Genomic DNA, 21579 nt, shown 5'->3' with positions numbered 1-21579 from the left:
GTAGCCCCTGAATCATTAAATTGTCCCCTTGACTACATTCAAGAATTTGTTTCTGCTAATTAGCAACTTTTTCTTCAGAGATATTGGATATATTTCTGCTCCCTATCAGGTTAAGAAAACCTTTGATGTTTATTTTGAAGAACTCACTTGACATAAGTTAATATCTAAATTAACTAAGATTGCATTATCAGGTTTTTAAATTTCCTGTCATAATGGACTTCTCAAATCATTTAAGATTTCATTTAAGATTCTCCCATCCTATCAAAAATCCCACACATTTTTCACCTGCAAAACAAACACAGAACATTTTCTGAGACATGCTTAAAATATTACGTTCTACTTGTTTAAAAAGTAACAACTTATCAAATTGGTAAATAAGAGAGTGTGTGAAATAATCTTAAGAAAATACACTTTTTTTTTTTTTGCAGAAAATTGAACTCTATAAATGTCATTTGAGAATGCACAGGCAATAAGTTTGAGAAATTCCTTATGTATATGTCCTTTCCAAGTTATACACATACTTAATTAAAATCCTATAATGATACATCATGCACAATCCATTTTCATATTATAACATCAGTCACATTTTATAATTTCTTTTGCTTCTGAAACCTAAAACTTCCTTATATTAACACTGCAAATTCAAGACAATCCCTATAATGATGTAAGACATTCATGAAAAGAGGCCTGTTTGAGTTTTAAACAAATAAAGAGGAAGTCTGGCAACTTATAGAATAAGCCAGCTTAGGTTTTAAGATAGCATGTGCTGCTTATAGAGGAATGATGCTAGGAAATGAATAAAGTGAGAACAAAGATGCATGGTATGTATGCATGACTTTTTTTTCCCACAAGGTGGTGATTAAACTAAACAGAATTCTGCATAATGGACACATAAAATATCAATAAGTGCCAAGCACAGATAACCCCTATTAAAAATAAAGCAAATGAACATAGCCATAGGTGACATTTTAATTACCAAAGAACTTCAAAAGCATCCAAGGAAAGTATTGGGTGTGTGTGTGTTGGGGTGGGGGGACGTTAATGTTGAAGTCTACAGAATAAATGACACATTACAATCTCATTTTCATGGAAACAATAACCACCCAAACACAAAACCAATGACCAAAAACCATTCGCCATCTAACCTATTCCTGTGCAACTCAGTCTACAGAAGTAGCTTGTTTAAAGATAATTCTAAAAGATCAAGTTTTAAGAAGCCAGATATATAGTGCTTACATTGAATTCCCAACAACTTTCTGCACACATCAAGACAGAGTCCTTAACTTCATCTATTTTACTATTATATATACATGTCCATGTTGTAACCCATGGACAAGTTAACATGAATACTCTCATTTTCCTCCTTCAACACACACACACAAAAATCCATTTCATTTTGGATATACTCAGAAGTTCTTGCAAGAAATTCCCTATAGAACTGACTTCTCACATCTTGCATCAGAACAGAAAAGCACAGTTACCTTCTCATGTACTTGATATTTTCTTTCTCCATCAAATTCATATCTAGGACATTTGGCACATGTCTGGGACAATGACAGGCTCTTTCTACTTTATGAGATTATTTAACATATGACTTGAAAGAGTTTATGTACATACCTATTCTTTCTGGGCAAGGAGAAAGCATACTTAAAAAGATAAGCTTTAACAACAGTAACACTTTCAAACTGACTTTGGAATTCTTGGCAGTTACACACCACTCATTGCTATCCAAAGCATACACCACACACACACACACACACACACACACAGAGACACACATACAAACAGACACACACACACATACACACAGGACAGTTCTCTCTCTCTGCCAAGCACAGACTTGGGAGATAGGCATAAACTGGAAGGAAGCAAAGGAAAAGTCAGTCTCCCTCCACCTGCTGCCTAAAGTGGGGGTGCTTTGGGCTGACTGGCAGACAGAAGCCTGGGACACAGCCTCAGCAGTAGTCTGCCAATATCCTTAAGAAAAATAAACACACACATACCAACTTGCCCCCAGCCCCCACCCCCCACCCCAAGAACTCACATGGCAGGGCTCAAAACAACAACAGCCCAATTCCCATTAGCCCAGACAATCCTATTAACCAGGACAACCATAAATTCATAAACCTCTCCAACCCTCGAGTAAGCATTGTGGTCTGGAGCTGTACAGACACACATAGACACAGAGGAAATTTGCACCTGTCTTTCTTGACACAACACACCTGTCAGGCCCTGCCCATGCGCACTCTGCTAATAGATTTCTGCCTACCTAGTTTAGGAAAGGAAATGAGTTCTTTTTTTCTTTCTTTTTTTTTCTTTTTAAATAAGGGAGGGCATGAGTGGAAAAGAGAACAGGAGAAGGGACTCTTCTAGCCTTGACTTTGCGAGGAGGCCACCCTGTGCTTGCTCTGTTTTTATAAGCTCAAGGAGACAGCACAGACCTTCTCGGAAAAATAAAAACAAGCAGGTGAGTTTCCAGCCTTCCCCCAGGCAGAGTAGCCTTCTGGGTTGCCAAGAACAGCAGTTTCACACTCCAACCTGCCTCCTTGGGCTATTTAAGACTAAGCACCACCCCTACTTCCAGTTCTGCTCTCTGTCTGCCTGGAGGGCTCTCAATTTCCCAAGAAGCTGGGAAGGGGCCAGAGACCTGGGAGTCTGTGGAAAGCTACTTACTCCTCCTTTACCATCCCCACCCCCCATCACTCCACCAACCTTCGGCTTTAGCAGGAGGAGTAACGGGCTGGCACACCAGAAGAACCAACAACTTGCTAAACTGGACTTTGGGTGATGTCTCCCCCCGCCCCCTGCGCCCCCCTCCTGGTCTGCTCGGGCAAGATAGCAGCTCTTCCCCCCTCTTCCCGCCCTCCTCACTAGTCTTCCCAGTAACAATTACTCTCACCTCTCCTGTCCTCCCTCCCCAGTCCTCCTAACTGGGGCAAAACGGTAGGTACCACCCAGATGAGACCAGACCGAAGCTGCCCAACACCATAGTCTGCCAGCGATGGCTGGGAGATTCATCGCCTCCCATTTCTGCTGCCCAAGAACCCCTTACCCCTACCCGGACCGCGATCCTCCGGTCCTCCTCGTGCGGGTGCCCCAATCTCACCGCCACGCGAACCCCCGAGTCTCCCGGTGCCGCCTTACCCTACTCAACTTGACCCAGCCCTGGGTCCAGGAGCTCGGGAGAGGGGCGTCGCGCGCGTTTCCCGGGACCCATCACCGCACCGCTCCAAGCCCGATTTCCACAATTCGGCTTCGACAGCTTTTTGAGAGGAAAGTAACAGAGCGCCCCCCAACCTCCCTCTCTCCTCCTCCCAGCTCCCGGTCCTCTGCTGGGGTTAAAAAGGAGAAGTGAAAGGTATGCAAATGACAAGCAAATTGGAAGAGCCGGGAAGAAAGGCAGCTATAATAAACAAGACAAAGAGAAAGGACGAGGGGACCGGCCCCGGAGTTTTAGCCGGGGGAGATCAGAAGAATGGGGTTTGGCGAAAAGCGGGGATCTGCACGAACAAAAAAGCGACCCGGTCCCCCTCGCGGTCCTCTCTCCTGAGAAGAGAGAGCAGGAGAAAGAAGGAAAGGGAGCAAACGCCTCCTCACACCCCAGAAACAGTACACAAAAGGTGACAAGATCAGCGACAAGTCCAGCAACATCAGCCTCCCCCCCATCGCCACCACCACCCCCAGTCACCAGCAGGAAAGAGAAAGAAATAAAAGCCAAGCGGATCACTTACTCTCAGGAACTGGGAGGAGCGGAGCGCTGAGTTCACGGAGGCTCCCGCTTAGAAACTGTTTAGAGGCTATTTTATTATGATTCATTTAAATAACACCATTTTCTCCTGGGGGGAAAAATGTTTACACGGGTCTGAGTAATGGGAGGCTCTTTTCTTTCCTTCTCATTCAAGAACAAGCCAGTGCAAGTGATTCTGGAAAAGGGGAGGGACTCACGAGGGGAAGAAGAGGATACTTACGCGGTGCAGGGAGCAGTGGGACCGAGCCTCTCTCTCTCTCTATCCCTCTCTCTCTCTCTCTCTCTCTCTCTCTTTTTTTCCCCCGGCAGAGAGAGGAAAACACGCGCGCGCACACACGGTGATATCTTGCGGGTGATGAATATGATAATTGGACAAGAGACGGTGAGTCTGTGCGACAGCGATCGAGCGAGCGGGGCGAGTGGGAGAGGGAGAGGGGAGAGAGAGGCGGGCAGGGAGGGGAGACGAGAGAAGAGGAGCAGGGGAGAGGCGAGGAGAGGGAAGAAGAGGAGAAGAAAAGAAGAGGAGCGAAGGGAAGAGGAGAGAGCAGGAGAGGAGGAGAGAGAAGAGCGTAGGAGAGGAGAGAGCAGCAGAGGAGGAGAGAGGAGAAGGGTAAAGAAGAGAAGAGGAGCGAAGCGGAGAGGGAGCAGGCGGACCCGGCGAGAGCTCTTTTGCGCCGCTCTGCTTTCTCCGGCTGCAATGGTGTATTATTTCAGAGCGCTCCCTCAGCTGAGGGCTCCGCTCCACAACAAGATTTACTTTAAGACACAGCTGAAGGAAACAGGAAGACTGCACGTCACAGTCTATCTGACGTACCCGGCCCCAGCACCCAATCGCGAGGCGCCTTCGGATTCAAGGGGGGATAGCAAGGCAAGAGAACTTGGGAGGAAAAAAAAATATAAAAGGGGTGGGGGTGAGGGGCTGGGAAGAGAGGAGGGGAGAGGGGCCCTGAGCTCCCCCTCCCCGGCCTCCATCTCCGGCCCCCACCCCCACCCCCGCCCTGCCACTGCTTCGGGACGACTGGATCGCCGCGCCTGGGCCGGAGCGAGCCATCTGCGGGCTCTATGCAAAGCGGGAGACGGCGCGAGCGGCGCCCGGCTCACACTCGCTCTTCCAGGACGCAGGTCCTTTTTTTTTTTTCTTTTTCTTTTTCTTTTTTCATTTCCCAGATACAGCTGATCGAGTTCGCCGAGTGGTCGAGCGAGTGAGCGCTCCTCCGACTTGGGTGGAGGAAGGCACGGAAAAGTATACGGGAGAAAAAGTGGGGGTTTTAGGGGTGGGGGTGGCATAGGAGGAGGGAGTGGGGGGGAGATCTGCAAATCATTCCACTTCTTAAACGATCATAGGTAGTGTCAAGGATACGTGTCACCCTTGGTTCCTTTTAAAGGGGAGGTGGACAATAAAATACAGGTAGGTTTGGTATTAAAATAATAGGTGCCAGAGGTTTCACATCGGGTCCGCTGCATCTGTTATTAGACGAAGATCAACATTGGCTGAGTCCCAGTTAAGCTCCAGTCCAAATTATTAGGAAGAGAAATATTTACCCTTGGTTACCTCTGACATTATTTGGATTGTAGGTAAAGCAGCCTTTAAAAATATGTATGTTGCAAACATCTGGCGAATACCCTTCACTAATTCACTCACCCCACAAAGACCAAAGAAAGCTGTTCAATACAGGATTTACACAGTTTTGACGCCTGGGCAACAAACTTTAAAGTTTATTAGGCAAGAAATTTCAAACGCTTTAATCTCGGGCTCTAACATAAAGCCCTAGGAAATTTACTTCGGTTTGACATTTCTTGCTTGAAAAATAACCAGCAAAATTTATTTAGATAATGTGGCTCTTAAAGATCTCCTTAGGCTTTGCAAGTTACAAATGCAAGCGAGCCTCCGGCCGCAGCTAGAACGTCCCTTTCACCGGCCACAGTAAACGGCTTTTAATAAAGCAGCCGCGTTTATGACCTAAAGATCCTATAAAAGCTGGGACTTGCAAGAGCTGCGAAGCAGAAACATTCATACACAGTCTATTAGACACTCATTTTTGTAGGTACCAGGAGGACAAGTAGTTTTCGTGTGTCCCTCAAATTTAATTAGATCAAAGGTTGAATCATGCTGTGTCGTGACAACAGGGTATTTATGAGGTGTGTTACAAGTACACTGGCCAAACACTACCAATGTCTTCTGCGACACACACACACACACACACACACACACACACACACATACTCCTTTCTAGGAAATTTAAAATTTCAGCCTCAAATTCACCAAACCGTAAAGAGGATATTAAGCCCTCCCTTGGAATAAGAATAGCGATGTCAGTATATCCGAGTCTATCCCGGCAGGAAACTTTTGGCACGAATTTCAAACAGTGAAAAGAAGAGAAAAAAAAAATCAGGTCGGTCAGGTTAGGTGTCCGCGATAAGAAAAGAGATTGCGGGAGCATCCCCAGCCGCCTTCTTTCCCCTTTTGCCGCCCCACAGACTCCCCCCATGCGTCTATCAGGGAAACAACACAGAGGAGCGCATACACACCACTCACACCTCCAACTATTGACTGTTGTATCAAGTGTTCTAACCGGGATGTGACAGTTTAGTCTGGGAGCAGAAATAACCAACATGCCCATTAGACACAGGATGGAATAATGCTTCTATTGGTTGGGTCCCTTCGAGGTAAGCGGGTGTATTGAGCGGGGAAATTTGGGGTCTGAAAATGGATCAAAGCTACTTCCTTTCTTATTTTTCGTCCTACTGGTTTTCTTTAAGAATCTTGGTTTGTACATATAAGCTAGCGCCAGCCCACAAATAAACTGGTAGGAGTAAGGGCTATATACCTTTCCACACCTTAAAACCATCTGCTCAGTTTGACATTTAAAAGGGCGGAGAGCAGAGGAGGAGGAGGGGGGAGTAGGGGGAAGAAAGGAGGCAGGGACAGAGAAAAAGATTCAAACGCAGAAGAAATGGCTTGTACTTTAGCCCACAAGTTTGTGTCAATTGCACATAGCGTTTGAATGCACGTTTTGCACATACCACGCCCGGGAACTGGCGGCGGGAAAAGTTCCCTGAGAACCCCAGTAAGTCCTGTGTCACGCCGTGGGGAAAGGCAGGCCTGAGTCGAAGTCGGGGTAACCCGCTTGGCGAACAAGGAAGCTTTCCCACCCCCAGCCTCGGCGGCGGAGGCTCCCGGCTGGTGACGCTCTGCCGCGGCGGTTCGCAGCCCGCATTAGGGCGCAGGAGCGGCGAGTTGAAATAGGAGCGCGCGCGACTCTAGGCGAGGGAGATCGGTTCGCAGCCCAGCTCCGTGAGCTGCCTCCGCGCAGCCCTGTCCCCTGTCCTGTCCTCTACTTTCGGGGAGGCGTACAGGCCACACTCCTAACAACCTCTCTTGCTAGAGCTGCGGCACTCTCCTGGGTCTCGGGCTGCCCTGGAGCAAGACTTGAGGCCCGAGCCCCCTATCTCGGGCAACTCCCGCTTTGTTTTCTGATAGGGGAGAAGCCTGGAGACGAGAAGTCGCCTAGATATTGGCTCCATCTCTGAAACCAGCTGCCAAGCCTAGGCTTAAGACAACTCCTCCCTTCGCCCCATTTCCAACACAACCCCAGTAACTTAAAAGTTAACGCAAGTTCTGACCGGTCTTGTAACAAACCCTATCCGTGCAGGTTGCATTTACTTGTTTATCTGAAGGGTGATCTGTGTGTTCTTAGACAAACTCGCAGTTATCACTCGTGCATCTGGTTCTGTGTTGAATACACTTCGCCTTGACATTTCCTCGGTGTATGCTCACGCCTCCTATTCTTTCTTAAAGCCGTTAGGTGGGGGCAGGAGGGAAGACAGTGTGTATAAGTAATTTAAAACCTTACAAACAGCGGTTATCAGATCCTAAACAAACCAATTCTGGGAATTTCAACCAGATTCAGTTGAGAGGCAAACGTGGACGTGGATTTTGGAGAAGGATGCCTAAGGACTTCCCGGTCACCCACCCACCCACCACCACCACCAGCACCACCACCACTATCCGAACCCTGAAGAAGGGAAGAGAGGAAAACCAACCCCAGGGTGCAGGCCTGCCTGCTGCAAGCTTTCCAGAGGCAAAACTGACTGACGGCCTCTCTCTCACTCTCATCTCCTGCGCCCAGTGTGACGCCAAGCCCAACCTGGATTTGTTCTGAATGGGGGGGAAGTGAAATACCACAAGATCAGTAGCAAGTAGCAGCTGCAGCGTTTTCTCTCCTGGGAACCCCACTGCTTAGAAGCCTCCCGAGTGATGTTTGTTTAACCAACAGCTTTCAAAGTAAACAGAAGCCAATCACTCCAAAGAAGTTGAAATATAACCCTTACAAGAATTTGGTTCCAGGGGTGCTGGCAGAAGGAAAGTAAATTTTTAAAATGAGAAAGAACCCACTCCCAAATAAAGAGTCTGCCACATTGCTTTAAGGAGTGCAGAATTGTCATGAAAATATAAATTCATCGAAAGGGCTCATTACAATAAGTTGGCCTCGAAGAAAATCACTCTTCGCCCACAAAGACACACCCGCGGGGATGAGGGGGTTGTCAGTGATTGAAGGGACACACTACTACTTGATTTTATGAAAGTGGGCGAAAACAATCAAAGGGAAGTACATTCCCTGCCCTGGAGTAGAAAAGTGTAGGCTGGGAGCTCTTCGCCGCCAACCCTGGCTTTGCCTCAGGCACCGAACTTTCCAATACCAAGATATTAACAGATGGTGGTGAGCACATGGAGGGCTGCTACTTACATAATCCAGCCACTCCGCCCGGCTGCCCAGAGCCCGGCGAGGAACCCGCCAGGCCGCTCGCGCGCCTTCCGAGGGGTGCTCCCTGACATAACTCGCCTTTCTCCAACCCCACCCAGCTTTTGAGGGTTAGCATTTGGAGTGGCCGTAATTGGAAAAAACCAAAACCAAAACAAAAACACCCAAAACATTGATTTGGCTGTGCTTTGTCTTCTTCAGTCCATAGTAGTGAAGAAGCTGGAGACCCAAAGGCCGAGAGAAACGGAGGGGATGCCTTCGGGGAGAAAGGGGTGCTCTCCCCACGTATCTGGGGGTGCCCGCGAGTGGAATTCACACAATTTACAACACTCGTGCCCACCATCTTTGGTTCGAATCAGCATATCTTTTGCTGTCGCTTAAGTACAAAGGCAGCCTCGGGCCGCAGCCCAAGGGGAGTGGGGTGGGGTGAGAGTGTGAGTGTGAAGGGGACGCCTTTGCACGCGGGGGCGCAGTGGGCAAAGTTACGCAAAGCCTCTGGGCACCGCTACACTTCCGAGCTGTGGCAGGGTTTTAAGCGCTCGATTCCGCTCGCGGGGAGTCCCTTTCGGATGTGTGTCCGCCTGCTGCCTTCACACCCTCAGCCGCCTCCCAAGAGGCCCTGTCCCTCCTGGTGTGTCTGTGTACCTCCTCCAGTGTGCCAGGGCACGTGTGATTCCCGAGCCTCCTCCCTGACTGCGACTCTGGGCCGCCGAAACCTGCGAAGAATACGCCTGCGTGTGTTGGAAAAGTTTCGGGTTGGGCGGGAAGGTTGGGAATCTCCTCTCCAGGCACTCGGCGGGAGCGGGGCTTCCTCGCCCGCGGCTTCCTCCCTGTGCCTTCCTCCCTTCCCGACCCACCCTTCCTAGCCTCAGCCCCGCGCTAGGTGTCGCGGCCTCTCCGACCTGAGAGAGAGAGCGCGAGATGCTGTGGCTGCCGCGGCGCCGCGCTCCGCAGAGGGCGCGCCCCTCCTGCCTGCGCGGCCAAGTGGGGCTCCAGGCCGCCCTGCCAGTCCCTCCTCGCCCCGGGCCCGCGGCACTTGCCTCTTCCCGGGCCACCGCAGGGGCTGCAGCCTTGCTCCGCTAGCCTGGGCTCAGTGCACGCCCGGGACGCAGAGGGCAACCACCTGCTCCCGGCGCGCCGCAGAGCTGGGGAACGTCGTGGCGGCTTGGGGATGTCGGCCGCCGCCAGGCCTGAGCTGCCCCCGCGACCTCCCCTCCCCCGCCTCCCGCCTGTTGCTGCGGGGACAGCCGGTGGACGCACTCGACCTGGGAGAGGGGACTCCCTCTCGGGACCGCGGGAGGGGCGTGCACGTTTGAAGGGATGGAAATCTCCCTTTCTGCCCACCCCCTTTCTTTTGTCAATTACTCTAAGGATGTTTGGCCGTTACTCCCAGCTTCCCTCTCTTTGGTTTTTCACGTCAAGGGTGTGAATTCGGGGGTGCTCCATTTTCAGGGGTTTTGGTGATAGGACTGAAGTTTTCCACATTGTCCATCTTACCAGAAGCTGTTATTCAGGGTGAGGAGTGGGCTAGAAATAAATAGGTGTAGGCCTGACCCAGCGGAAAGAGAAAGACGCTCCCAGTTTGGATGCATTTGGAGAGAGAGAAACTGGCAAGTTGCATTTTGTTTAAATTAGAGCAAGATGAAGTTGAAAGCCAGATTTCTATAATTTTTCTGGTAATATTTCTTTTATGAAGTATCTAAGTGTCTGTTTGTCATCATTTTGAGATCAAAAGGAAAATCCATATGCTGTATAGTTTTTCGAAATTGCTATTTAAATATGTTTTAAATGTTTTGTCCAACGTGGAGTAGGCTGCTTGGAGGCAAGGCTGGTGACAGGAACAGCGGGATGGTTTACTGTGGAGTGGTGCTTCCAAAGACCTGGTGAATCATTGGAATCACCGAAGGAGCTTTTTTTTTTTTTTTAATGTAAAGATTTCTGGGCCCACCCCACCGAGGTAATCAGAAGAAGGACCTGGGAATCTGGGGGTCACCCTGTGTCTTTAATTACTGCTCAGCTGGTTTGTTACTGACTCTGTGACCTTGATTGTGTTACTTAATCTGTTTGAGCCTCAGGTTTTATCTGTGAAGTGGGGATAATATCCAAATCATAGATTTATTGACAAACTTCTACATGACTAAACTTGTTCAGCACATGACTAGTGCTCAATACTTGGAAGGTATATTGCCCACAAATGTGTGATCTGTACACTCAAGCTGACTGACATGTATTCTTATAAGGACCTGTCCCTACCCCCAACGTTTTGGTGAAGCAACTGGACTGTCATGGGATATGTATGTGTATGCACATTTTAGCTCATGCATAGTTGTCACCTTTATATGATTTCCCCTCCTCCGCCTTTTAGGCCATAAAATAAATTAGAATTGGCACATTTGGAAGCTAGGCCCTGTGCTCTTGGACCTAGAACTGTCCATCAGGCCTACTGGCAAAGTGGGGCATTTACCAATCTGAAGTCTGCTTCCTCCTCCACCCCACCCCCGCCTTTTTTGGCTCTTTCACCTTCCTTGCTTTATAGATGGCAAACATTTCCTAAAGAAACCGCTGGTCAGACCAATGAAGCCACAGGACAAAAAGTTATCTTAGAAAGGGAACAACAAGAAGGAAAAAAAGTCAGCATTCCTAGGTAAAACAAAAGCAAATGTAGATCATATGTTATGTGTTTTTACATGTTTGACTCAACAACCTCCCCCAAATCCGTGTAAAGTAAAATACAACCTTTCGTAAAGTTATGTTCAAACCAATGAATACAAGCATATCCCAAGGTGATTAGGGGAGATCCCAGCCCAGGACAGCTGTGAGAAGGGAAAGGAAGCTAGGCAGGAAGGTGCCATGCCTGGCTGTGACTGCAGCAGTGGGGGGAAGAAAGCCAAGGAAATGGAACGGGCTGAAGCAGCAGACAACAGATCAAGAGGGTTGACAGTTTTTCAACTGCGGAGGCCTGTGAGCAGCTTATTAAACATCCCGAGAAAGGTGTTTTGCTGGTAACCTCAAAAGGCTTGAGATAAAGTAATCGTAGATTCCTGGGGGCGGGAGGGGGGGTAAGGAAGGGATTGCCAGCGTGGGGCAGCGGTGGGCCCAGCCCCTAGTGAATGGACCCCAGGGGTCAGGGCGGGGGCACTGCACTCTCTGAATCTGGGGAAGAGGAAGCATCACCCCTAGATGCTTGTCCTGCTGTCTGTGGTCTTTGGGCAAGTGTGGAAGGTTCCTGCTCTCTGGCTACTCTCTCTGTACCTAGGTGGGAAAAGTCGGTGACTCTAGGGGACAAAAACAAAGGGCGCCCCCTAAAAACTAGAGAGAAACATATTTGGGGTCAAGCTGTACAAAAATGGATGGCAACTTCTGGCTTCTCCTCCCCAAGCACCCTCCTGGTGGAAAGAGCTCTATTCCCTCCACTTGCAAGTGGGCAGGGGGCAAAGGCTGAGTGGCAAAGGGTGTTGGTGGGTGAGTTGGGGGAGAACGGGATGGGGAGTGTGTCTGCAGAGTGTGAATGGGCGGGACAGGGGTAGAGTGTAGCTGTGTGTGTGTGGGGGGGGCAAGGGAGTGGAGTTAGGGGGAGAGAGTGTGGGTGGGGTCTGCCGGGGGAAGTTGGAACTGGGGGGCGCGGGGGAGGTGGGTAGAGGGATGTTGGGTGGGCGAAGAGTGCCATTTTCCCCGGAGGAGGCCCGGGAAACAGGCGGGGCGGGAGGCGTGTGGAAGCCTTGTTTGAGGGGCGGAGGGGTAGGCCGGAGAAAAGGCGAGGCGGGAGGCTAAATCTGGCAGCTGCTCCAGCCCGGGCGAAGGCCGACGCGTCTGGGCTTCCTCTCGCCTAGACTTTTGAAGCGGCTGACTCGCTAATCCCGGGTTGGCGGAAGAACTTGGACCCGCAGCCTCGGGGGCCCTGCGTCCCGGACTCTCTCCCGGGGGACGCTATGGGTGGCGAAGCGGGTCTGCCTTGACTCTCAGTGCGGGTCCCCGGCGCCCTCTCAGCCCACTGGGGGTGCGGGCTGCTCCTCGGTGTGTGCCCCCCTGCAGCGCCTCGACAGCGCCTCTCACGCCAGCTTCCTTCTTCCTCCCAGCTCCATCTTCCTTCGTCCCCTCTCTAGGCCCTGCTGCTCCTTTCACTCCTCTGGGTCCCTGTCCCCTGCCCCACCGTCCTTTTCCCACCACTATCAGGCGAGTTCATCCCCTTCTCTCTCCATTGCTAATCTGACGGCGGTGCTGCGGAGAGCGGGAGGGGGTGCTTAACCCAAAGTGGACTCAAAGAAAATGGAATAATTCAATTCATCAGATAATTACTGTTTGCAAGACACTGCTAAGCATGGCAGTTGGTGACCCTTTGAGGGAGCAGAGTGGACCGAAGGATTCTGGTTCTGACCCAGTATGGGCAGTTATGATCGGTGTTTGATTTAGGCAGATCTCTGAAACCTCAATTAGAAACTCTAGTCTAGCAGGATCTGGATGAGGGGCAAAAGTGTCAACACCTTCTTCTGTCCTATTCCAAAGTGATCTTTCCGTGGGAATGCGGCAAGGAGGCAGCAGGCATAGTGAAAATGGGCGGCGATAGATACTCCCAGCACTTCCTGAGCACTGCTGTGCCTCAGGACTGGGACAGGTGCTTTACACCCCACAATTCCCGTTTCTTGATTCCAAAATGTAGTAGATTATAAAATACACCATTTAAAGATGGCCTTTAGGAGAAAAGGAAAACACGAGGATCTTAAATGCACAATGGATTGTGAGACACTGATTTCAGGAGCATAAAATATGAGAAAAAGTTAATCTTAGAAGTGAGGAAATAAAGTATAGTATATGTAATTCTCCCCACAGCCCAGAGACGAATTATCCCTGTGTTTGAATGAGGGAACTGAGACTGGGGAAGGCTTCACCACTTGCTCAAGGCCGCAAGGCCGGTAAGTGGCACAGCCAGAACTGGAATCCAGGTCTGCCTGTAGTCTGAGCTAGAGCAATTTCACTTAGGGCACGTAGCTTCTGCAGGGATTGGGCTGTGTCAGCCCTTTTCCAGAACACTGTTTTTGTCTTGGCCCTTTTACCATCAACACCTTCCCCCACCCCCAAGCTATGGCTATTGGGGGGAAAGATAGGAAATAGTTAAATTACATTTTTCACATTCAAAATAAAGTATGTAAAGGGTAAAAACCATGCATGCCAGGTTTTGCTGTGCAACACAGGAAGTTGATGAATTCAAGGATCCCTGTATTGCTGAAAATAGAATTGTAAAAAATAAAAGGGGTGGGGGGAGAAAGTGAACGAAACTAATCCTATTAAACGTGGTAGCATGTTTTTGTGGCACGCAGGGAGAGATTAAGCACAGGAAAGGGGATAAGTACTGCTTCAGTTTCACTAAACTAATGTGACAACTTGTCATTGGAGATCTTTACAGCTTGTTAGTAGATGACTAGCTGATTCAGAAGTGTTTTCTATCATTCCCTTTGTGTCCCCATGAGTTTTTTAAAATTTTCTTTCTTTTCCTGTTTCTTTCTTACTCATGCTGCTCTATTTTGCTTTATAATCCTCAGTGTCTCCCTCAAGTCAAAACATTTAGCTGGCTCTAATCAAGATTTGGTTTTGAAAATGCCCCTTGACCTGGGATTGCCCAGAGAAGCCCTTGTTCTTCATCCTCAGCCCTGGGACGGTCCTGTGGCTTGAGAAACTGAGCTTCTGGGAGAAAAGCTTCCATTTTGGACTTCACTCTTCTGCAGTCCTTCTCCTTTGCCCTTCCTCCTTTTCTTTATTTTTTGTTCTATCCTTTTATTCTTTTCTTTTTACTTTTAATTTCTATTCCTCTAGTCTCTTCTCCCCTTTCTTTTTTTTCTCTCCAAATTTCCTCTTCTCACTTACTTTCCTTCCATCTTCTCTTCCTTAGAATTCCTTTCTCTTCTTTCATTCATTCCAATAACTGTTTTCCCTTTTCTTCAGATAAGACAGTTACATTCATAGACAAAAGTTATGAATATTTGATGGTTTCCAAGTTGAAGTAGCTCCCGGTGAAGGGGGCAGTGGTGTGGGGAGGGGCAGGGAGCCCATCACAGACCTGCAGGGAACAAATGGCTGATCAAAGTGAAGAGCGAGCCAGAAGTCTAGGCTCCACCACTGTCTTTCCAAAGCAGGTGTCTAGCTTGTTTGGAAACCTGGCTGACCGTCCAGCTCTTTTACTTTGGCATCACTCTCTCCCACTTTAACCCTCCCCCGCTGCAACTTTCCCCACCGGCTTACCACCAGGCGAGATGTTGAGTCAATGGAAAAACAACATTGGCCAACATTAAAGGGAGACTGTTTAGAAAAGGAAGGCCCTGCTGAGGTGCAGAGGAAGCCTGTGCATTAACACGGGCCACCTCTTATCTGGGGCAGCTGGGCCTGAGCTGCCTGTACTCATTCCCTGGCTTTGCCAAGGGGCCTTAGGGAGTGAGGGGCGGATTCTCACCCACGGGCATCACCAGAACTTTTAGAGACAAAAAGCAAGTGCTTTTTTTTTTTTTTTTTTTTTTTTCTGTCTCCCAGGGACTTAACTGGAAAACCTTGACACATAAATACTGTTTTGCAAAAGGCACATTTCTCTAAGCCTCTGTCTCTGGACGCTTGTCACGTGGACCTGGCCCCTCTCATTTTTGGTGCTCTTGAGGACTCCCACGCCTTGTAAGGACTGGCCATTTGGCCCTGAATGTGAATTACGGGGAAGGGCAAGCTAAAGTGGCCCAAAGGGAAAGAAGAAAAAGGCATGTGTGTAGGTTCACCCTGGCTCTAAATTGCTCACCGTTAAGTCTTGAGCCAGCTCCTGACGGAAAGATAAGGTAAATCCCTAATCAGTCAATAATTAACCATAGCTCCATTAATGATCCAGTCAGCCAAATCCTGCTGACACCTTTAGAACCCTGCTTTGGTGGGAAGGATTAGGCAGAATCTTTTGACAGAAAGGCCCATCTATTCAGACTGCCATAGACCCCACTCATGGGCCATCACAGAAGGAGTAAAGTTATGCCTGTGTCTGCCAGTAAAGTCCTTTCTGGGGTTAACTCTCTAGGATAACTTCTGGAAATTTCACTTTTGGAAATCTCAGTGTGTGTGTGTGTGTGTGTGTGTGTGTGTGTGTGTGTGTGTGTACAGAGCAGCTTGGAGATCCAATCTGGTTCCAGGTTGGTTTAAATCAAATCCCAGATGTGCTCTGATTGTTGCTACATTATTCTTTTGAGAGGATCATATTTTCTCTCCCTTGCCTATGTTAGTTTGTAGTTTATTCCCAGTTTCTCTAAATATTCTGGTTCCTTGTTTCTCAATGTTAGTTCTTCTTCGATTTGTGATAAAAGGAGAAGTGCTTTTGAAATGATAAACAACCCCACATTCCTATCAAAGCATGAAAATTATTTTTGAATTTCAAATAAGTAGAAAATTAAAAGACTAATAAATATTTGATTTTGGTACTTCTGGTGGATCTTTTTTCTTTTCCTTTTCTTTCTTTTTTTTTTTTTTTAACTTCTTACAGAAGCAAATGTTTACAAAGGTGGGCTTAGATCTTTTTTTTTTTTAATTTTAAATTGTGGACTTTTGGTTTGCTTTGCTTTGTTGTTCTAGACAGCGTTTAGTATGTTACCAGATGCATGTAGTTATAGATATTATACCATTAGATGAAAAAAATCTGTATAATCAGTGTGGTTTAAGTGTTTCCTAAGGTCAAGTTGTAGGTCATGAACCTATGCCAACCAATGAACTTTGCTTCTAATTTTATGTTTAAATCACTTGAAAAATGCATTCTTTTAGAAAGAGAAATAGAGTACAAGAGTGTTGTATGATATGAATCCATCTCTATCCCAGGAATAAAGAACAAAGATTGTTTGGCTGTGGGGGTGCTCTTCCTGCATAAGGAAGATGGTTCATTCAGCTATACTTCTGTTGGTTCCACATTTCAGCCTCTGTAATCACCAACACACTATTGTTCTCCTCTCCTCATAGAACCCAGTAGTCTGGGTGTTCAATTAATCTTTGGCTGCTTCGGGGAGTTGCCAATGAGTGGAAATTCTGCCAATGATCTGTGACACCCTTTTCAACAAACATTAATTGAATGACATTTCTTTTTTCCCCAAATCATCCATCTGTCCTTTCTTATGCAACTTTTGAGTTTCAAAGGGTAGAAGGCAAGCTTTCTTTTGGTCACACATGTGGCCTGAGAAGACAGTCTATGTATCGAACACTATAATCTACTGTAGCCTTGTAAATAAATCTAAATATTCACCAGTCTGAACCAATATGCTAAATATAAAATGAATTTATTCAGCCTTCTTTTCCATTTGCCCATGAAAACATCTTGCTTTTGTGAAGGCCTTTGGAAAATGTAAGATCCATGGCTTCTGTATGCTTTTTAATGGTTTAGGGGTACAAATGGGAGTGGAAAAGTAAGGTGAAGGCAGTAAGAACATTTTCAAAATTCATAGGTTAAAAAATGTAAGATCCAGTTTTTTTTCATTTATATATAATTTTTAAAATTGTTTTAAAGTGCCAAAAAGTATCTCACTTATAATAGCATTGTTTAGTAAAGCAGAGAACATACATCAAGTTGTCTTTGAAATCCTGTTGCTTGGATATTAAAATGAAATTTTAAAAAATGGAACTGGTATCTATTTTTCAGTAGGTCAAAAGGCATTTATAATTACACTCATAATTTTTGAGTATCATGCTAATGAGGCTAGGAAAATGTAGACCTTAACATTGCCTTGTTTAGTTACATTCACTATGAAAAAAAATGTTGTTTACCCCTCGGGAATTTTCTTAAGGAAAAGAAAAATCAATCTCTATCAATGAGCAATATTTTTCTCCCCAAGGGATATTGATTTGAACATTGACTTCACAATGGGTGAGTTATTTTCCTCAGACTCCCTACTATGAATTGTTAGGTGACATGTCTTTTGTGAGCCAATAAACATGTTGTTTCTAGTGTAGTAATCTCATCTGGGAGACGACAATTTCTGTAGAGTGGTTGGTTTGTAGTATTTCACCTTTTGCATGTCTGCATTACATATTCTTGAGAAGCATATTTCAAGTTTAAAAAGCATTACCTCTCATATTCTCCTTGGGAGAAGAGTTGGCAGTGAACAGTTTATTTCCTATATGCTCCTCAACTGTATGCCCTCTAGGCTTGCGCATAGACCCATGACTCATGAATAGTCTTATAAATGTCTTCATGATTCCCTTTTCTCTCTTTATGCAATGGTATAATATTGGCATCTTTAATTTTGAAAATAAAACAAATATTCAATTTGCCAGATAAACCATTCTTTAAAGGAATGCTGTAATGGGTGGAGATAAGGGAAAGGATAAGGACTGTAGAATTCTTGTTAATGGGAGTGATCATACTCTATCTGTTGGATTCATGTATAATATGTTTTCTTCACCTGTAATTCCAGCACTTTGGGAGGCTGAGGTGGGTGGATCACTTGAGGCCAGGAGTTCGAGACCAGCCTGGCCAACATGGTAAAACCCTGTCTCTACTAAAAATACAAAAAAATTAGCCTGGCATGGTGGTGCACACCTATAGTCCCAGCTACTCAGGAGGCTGAAGCAGGAGAATCGCTTGAACTTGGGAGGCGGAGGTTGCAATGAGCTGAGATCATGCCACTGCACTCCAGCCTGGGCTATAGAGGGAGACTGTCTCAAAAAAAAAAAAAAAAAAAAAAAAAAAAGAAAGTTTTCTTTATTAGTTTTCTTAAAGGGCACATTTAGAGTTTATATTAGATTGCTTTGAGCTGATTTCTTTATTCACTTATTCTTTGAAAAATATTAATTTACACTTCTACTAAGTGCCAAATAACTGTACTTAACACTGATGGTACCAAGACCCACCAGAGACACTAACAGTGCCAGGAAGAAATTAGGTAGGATGGCTATGGACACACATTGACACAAAATACTTTAGGAGTCCTGAGGCTTAGGTTCATGGTAATTTGGAGTATCAAGGAAGCCTTCAAGAAGGAGGTGAACATAAGCAAGTAATTAGTCACACTGGGAGCTTAGGAGAGGAGCAGAAGTGGGTTTATGTCCCTGTTGCAAGGTGAGAGAACTCTTAAGCAAGCCTCTGTACCTCTCTGAGCCTTAGTTTGGTTGTCTTGTCTGTACACGGGGGATAGTAACAATATCTGCCTTACAAGATTGTTGTGAAGATGAAATCAGAATGCATGGAAAGGCCTCAACACTGTGCCTGGCACAAAGCAGGCACTCAGGAAGTGTGCACTAGAAAGGTGGAATAAGGGTGACATGTTAGCTCAATCCCTAACATTTATTCAACAGATACTTTTTGGGCACCTGGCACATGTCATGTACTCATGCTGGGTCCTAGGCAGAAGACCAGTCATGAGTGTGAAGAGGGATAGAATGACAGGCAGCTCGTGCAAAGGCATGGAGGATATCTGTCCTATGTTTGGGGGGCCTGGGGTGGCCTCTTGCTGCTGGAATTCAGAAAACCAGGGTAGACCTGGTGGAGGTAGAGGTAGCAAAGTGTTGTCCTGCCACACTAGGAAGGGCCTTTTGTGGTAGTAATGGCCTTCAGGCAGTCAGGAAAGAGACAGTGAATCAGTTCATCTGTGGTTTCTCAGTTTCCTCTAACTTTTCCATGGGTGTGTATTGCTTTTTGGTAGCAGGCTGGCTAGGCTACATTCTCTTCAGGAACAAAGGCTGCTAACTTTTTGTGGTCACCACCCTCCCCACATTGCCTATTATAATCAGGCGCTTCTGGCTGATACTCAATAAATATAGTTAAGTTTTTCTACTTCTCTACATTCTGAAATATTCCAGCAGCTTCTCATGCCCAATTTCAGAATGCTTACATGAAAATACTTCCTTTTGTGCTTGTCAGAGAGATCATGAATTAAGAACTTGGGCATGTCACTGCTTAAAACTCTCCATATTGCTCTTAGAATAAGTCTACAATTTTGAACATGTCCTCCAAGATTTTGGATAATCTGGCTCTTGTCCATGGCTTCTGCCTCATCTCTTGACTCCCCCTTTCCTCAGCATGATTCCATATCTCTGGTCTTTTCCCCTTTATTTCAACCCCACAAGTACCATTAGACATGCTGGTGTCTCTCCTTGAAAGGCCTCCTAACCCCCTCTCCAGACATGCTCTTCCTCATTGTTCAGGGTCCAACTTAAAAGTCATTTGTTCAAGAAAGACCTCCCTCATTTCCTAGGTTAGAAACCCTAATTATGCATGCTCATAACTATAGTTTTCTTTTATTCTGCTTTTCCTAATGGAAATGAATAGTCTTTTTGGACATAAGCCTTATTTATTCAACAGCATTCTTTGAGCTCTTAATGCGGCCTAAATGTTGGGTACACCACACAGGAAGACAGTCAAAGTGCCTGCTTCTTGGAGCTAGTATTTTAGTAAGTGATGCAATGAACAAAAAACAAATACAGATATGATATGATGTCAGGTAGTCAAAATACTTTGGAGAAAAGCCAAGCTGGGTAAGGGCACAGAGAGGACTGAAGATGAGTTGAGGATGTTAAGAGAGAAGGTTGTTCTGTGTAGAATTCCCATTATCTAGCATGGTGTCCTATATCTAGAAAGTGCCTGACAAATATTTGCTGAATGAGAATCACATTGGTGCAAGTAGACCTGAAGGAGTAACAGAGCTGTGAATAGGGCTAAATGGGTTATATAATTGTGCTTCTTTCTCCCCAAGTTCCTTAATTACATCTGAGAAAATATAATCTGTGCATTAATTCTGTATTCAATATGAATTATCCACCTCGATTCTCTGCTAAAGTTGATTACATTCACACCTGTCCAGTGGTAATATTGCATATTTTCTTAATTGCCACGGGTGAAATCACAACTGGTTGGTGAATGAAATATTTATGCTTTGAAGAATTGGTGTTCTAATTCCTTTCTATTTATACTGATGATCAATTATTTCTCAGTGAGGAGGAGGCGAATTTTTTCTGTGATCTATGTGCTTCTAAATGACTAATGAAGTCAATCTGGGCCTGGCAGATTTTGCCACCACTTGGACAGACGTAGCACTCGTGGACGTTGTGTTACTTCTCAGCTTGCTGGTTCCCTGTTCCCTTTGCAATGATCTCATTATTGGCATTTTGTTTTCAAAGTGTTATCATTCCCATTTTGCATTATGCCTCTGTGTGCTGTGTGTGGAGTAGTCTTTTTTTATTTTTTCAGATGGAGTCTTGTCTTGCTCTGTCACCCAGGCTGGAGTGCAGTGGCGTGATCTTGGCTCACTGAAACCTCCGCCTCCCGGGTTCAAGCGATTCTCCTACCTCAGCCTCCAGAGTAGCTTAAGTCACTGCCTGCCACTGTTCTTTCAACCAAGTTTATTTTCTTCAAGAATATTCTGAAGATTACATGTCCTTGATTAGCAAATTTATTTTGTTTTAATTTTGGTGAAATTGGGAGAGGGGGGACTTATGCTTTCATGAACATCTTCTTTAGTTCAATAAAAAACTGGACTTGGGGCCAATTGGAATGAGAATCAAGCCAAACAGTGTTCATTTTCTAAATTTTGTTAAAAAACTGAACAGCATGAGGGAAACAAGGGACAAGAATGGTTCCTTTCCTCTTCTCCGGACCCTAGCACCCCTCTATGTGCTGTTACCTGGTCCAGCTTCTTCGATGAGATAGTGTCTTTCCCTAGCCCAGAGACCTTTTCTGGTTCGGCGCTTCTATAGCTATCAGTCCATTGCTCTGTTGTATCACTGTTTGGACAAAAAATGCCAATCACGTCCATATTCTTAAGTTAATTTTCATTCTTATCCACGCTACTTGGGGCTGTCCCACCTCTCTTTCTGTGAATCTCTTTATCTCCGTGACCAGATCCCAAATTCAACTCCCCAGTAGAAAATCACATATTTTGTATCCGCCATTAACCAGCTGCCTTAGCCACCCCTTGCCCTTGCAATGAGGTCTTCATGTTGCTACTCATGGGATAGGTTAAGAAAAATAGTGAAAAGAACTGGAATCTATCTCCATCATGGTGTTGTTTCTTTTAATGTTAGCAGTTTGTAAATATATATATGACTTATCAGCTGCTCCTCCTTTACTCAAAG

General features: G+C 46.2%; 2 protein-coding genes across 21 annotated transcripts in view; one reads left to right on the top strand and one right to left on the bottom strand.

Moving 5' to 3' along the window:
• PROX1 (prospero homeobox 1) overlaps positions 1–4513 on the bottom strand; it is a 50551-nt gene extending 46038 nt beyond the window's left edge. For 2 of the 6 annotated variants that reach the window (XM_065541624.2, XM_065541641.2), the window contains exon 1: positions 3732–4513. The gene's annotated coding sequence lies outside the window, so the exon portion shown is untranslated. Of the gene's footprint in view, positions 1–3144; positions 3702–3731 lie in introns of those variants that run through there. The other 4 variants (XM_005540823.5, XM_005540827.5, XM_005540824.5 and 1 more) reach the window with 2 other exon arrangements.
• LOC141409959 (uncharacterized) overlaps positions 2583–21579 on the top strand; it is a 248235-nt gene continuing 229238 nt past the window's right edge. For 8 of the 15 annotated variants that reach the window (XM_074036442.1, XM_074036432.1, XM_074036446.1 and 5 more), the window contains exons 1-2: positions 2583–3620; positions 4058–4130. In XM_074036442.1, coding sequence (XP_073892543.1) covers positions 3361–3620; positions 4058–4130 — 333 coding nt within the window. In that variant the 5' untranslated portion in view covers positions 2583–3360. Of the gene's footprint in view, positions 3621–4057; positions 4871–6226; positions 6416–7229; positions 7518–7653; positions 8174–21579 lie in introns of those variants that run through there. The other 7 variants (XM_074036427.1, XM_074036421.1, XM_074036396.1 and 4 more) reach the window with 7 other exon arrangements.

Source organism: Macaca fascicularis, chromosome 1, assembly GCF_037993035.2.
Source record: "Macaca fascicularis isolate 582-1 chromosome 1, T2T-MFA8v1.1".
In the NCBI taxonomy this organism is placed as follows: Eukaryota; Metazoa; Chordata; class Mammalia; order Primates; family Cercopithecidae; genus Macaca; species Macaca fascicularis.
The sequence above is the reverse complement of the archived record's forward strand: the minus strand, read 5'-3'. Positions and strand labels throughout refer to the sequence as shown.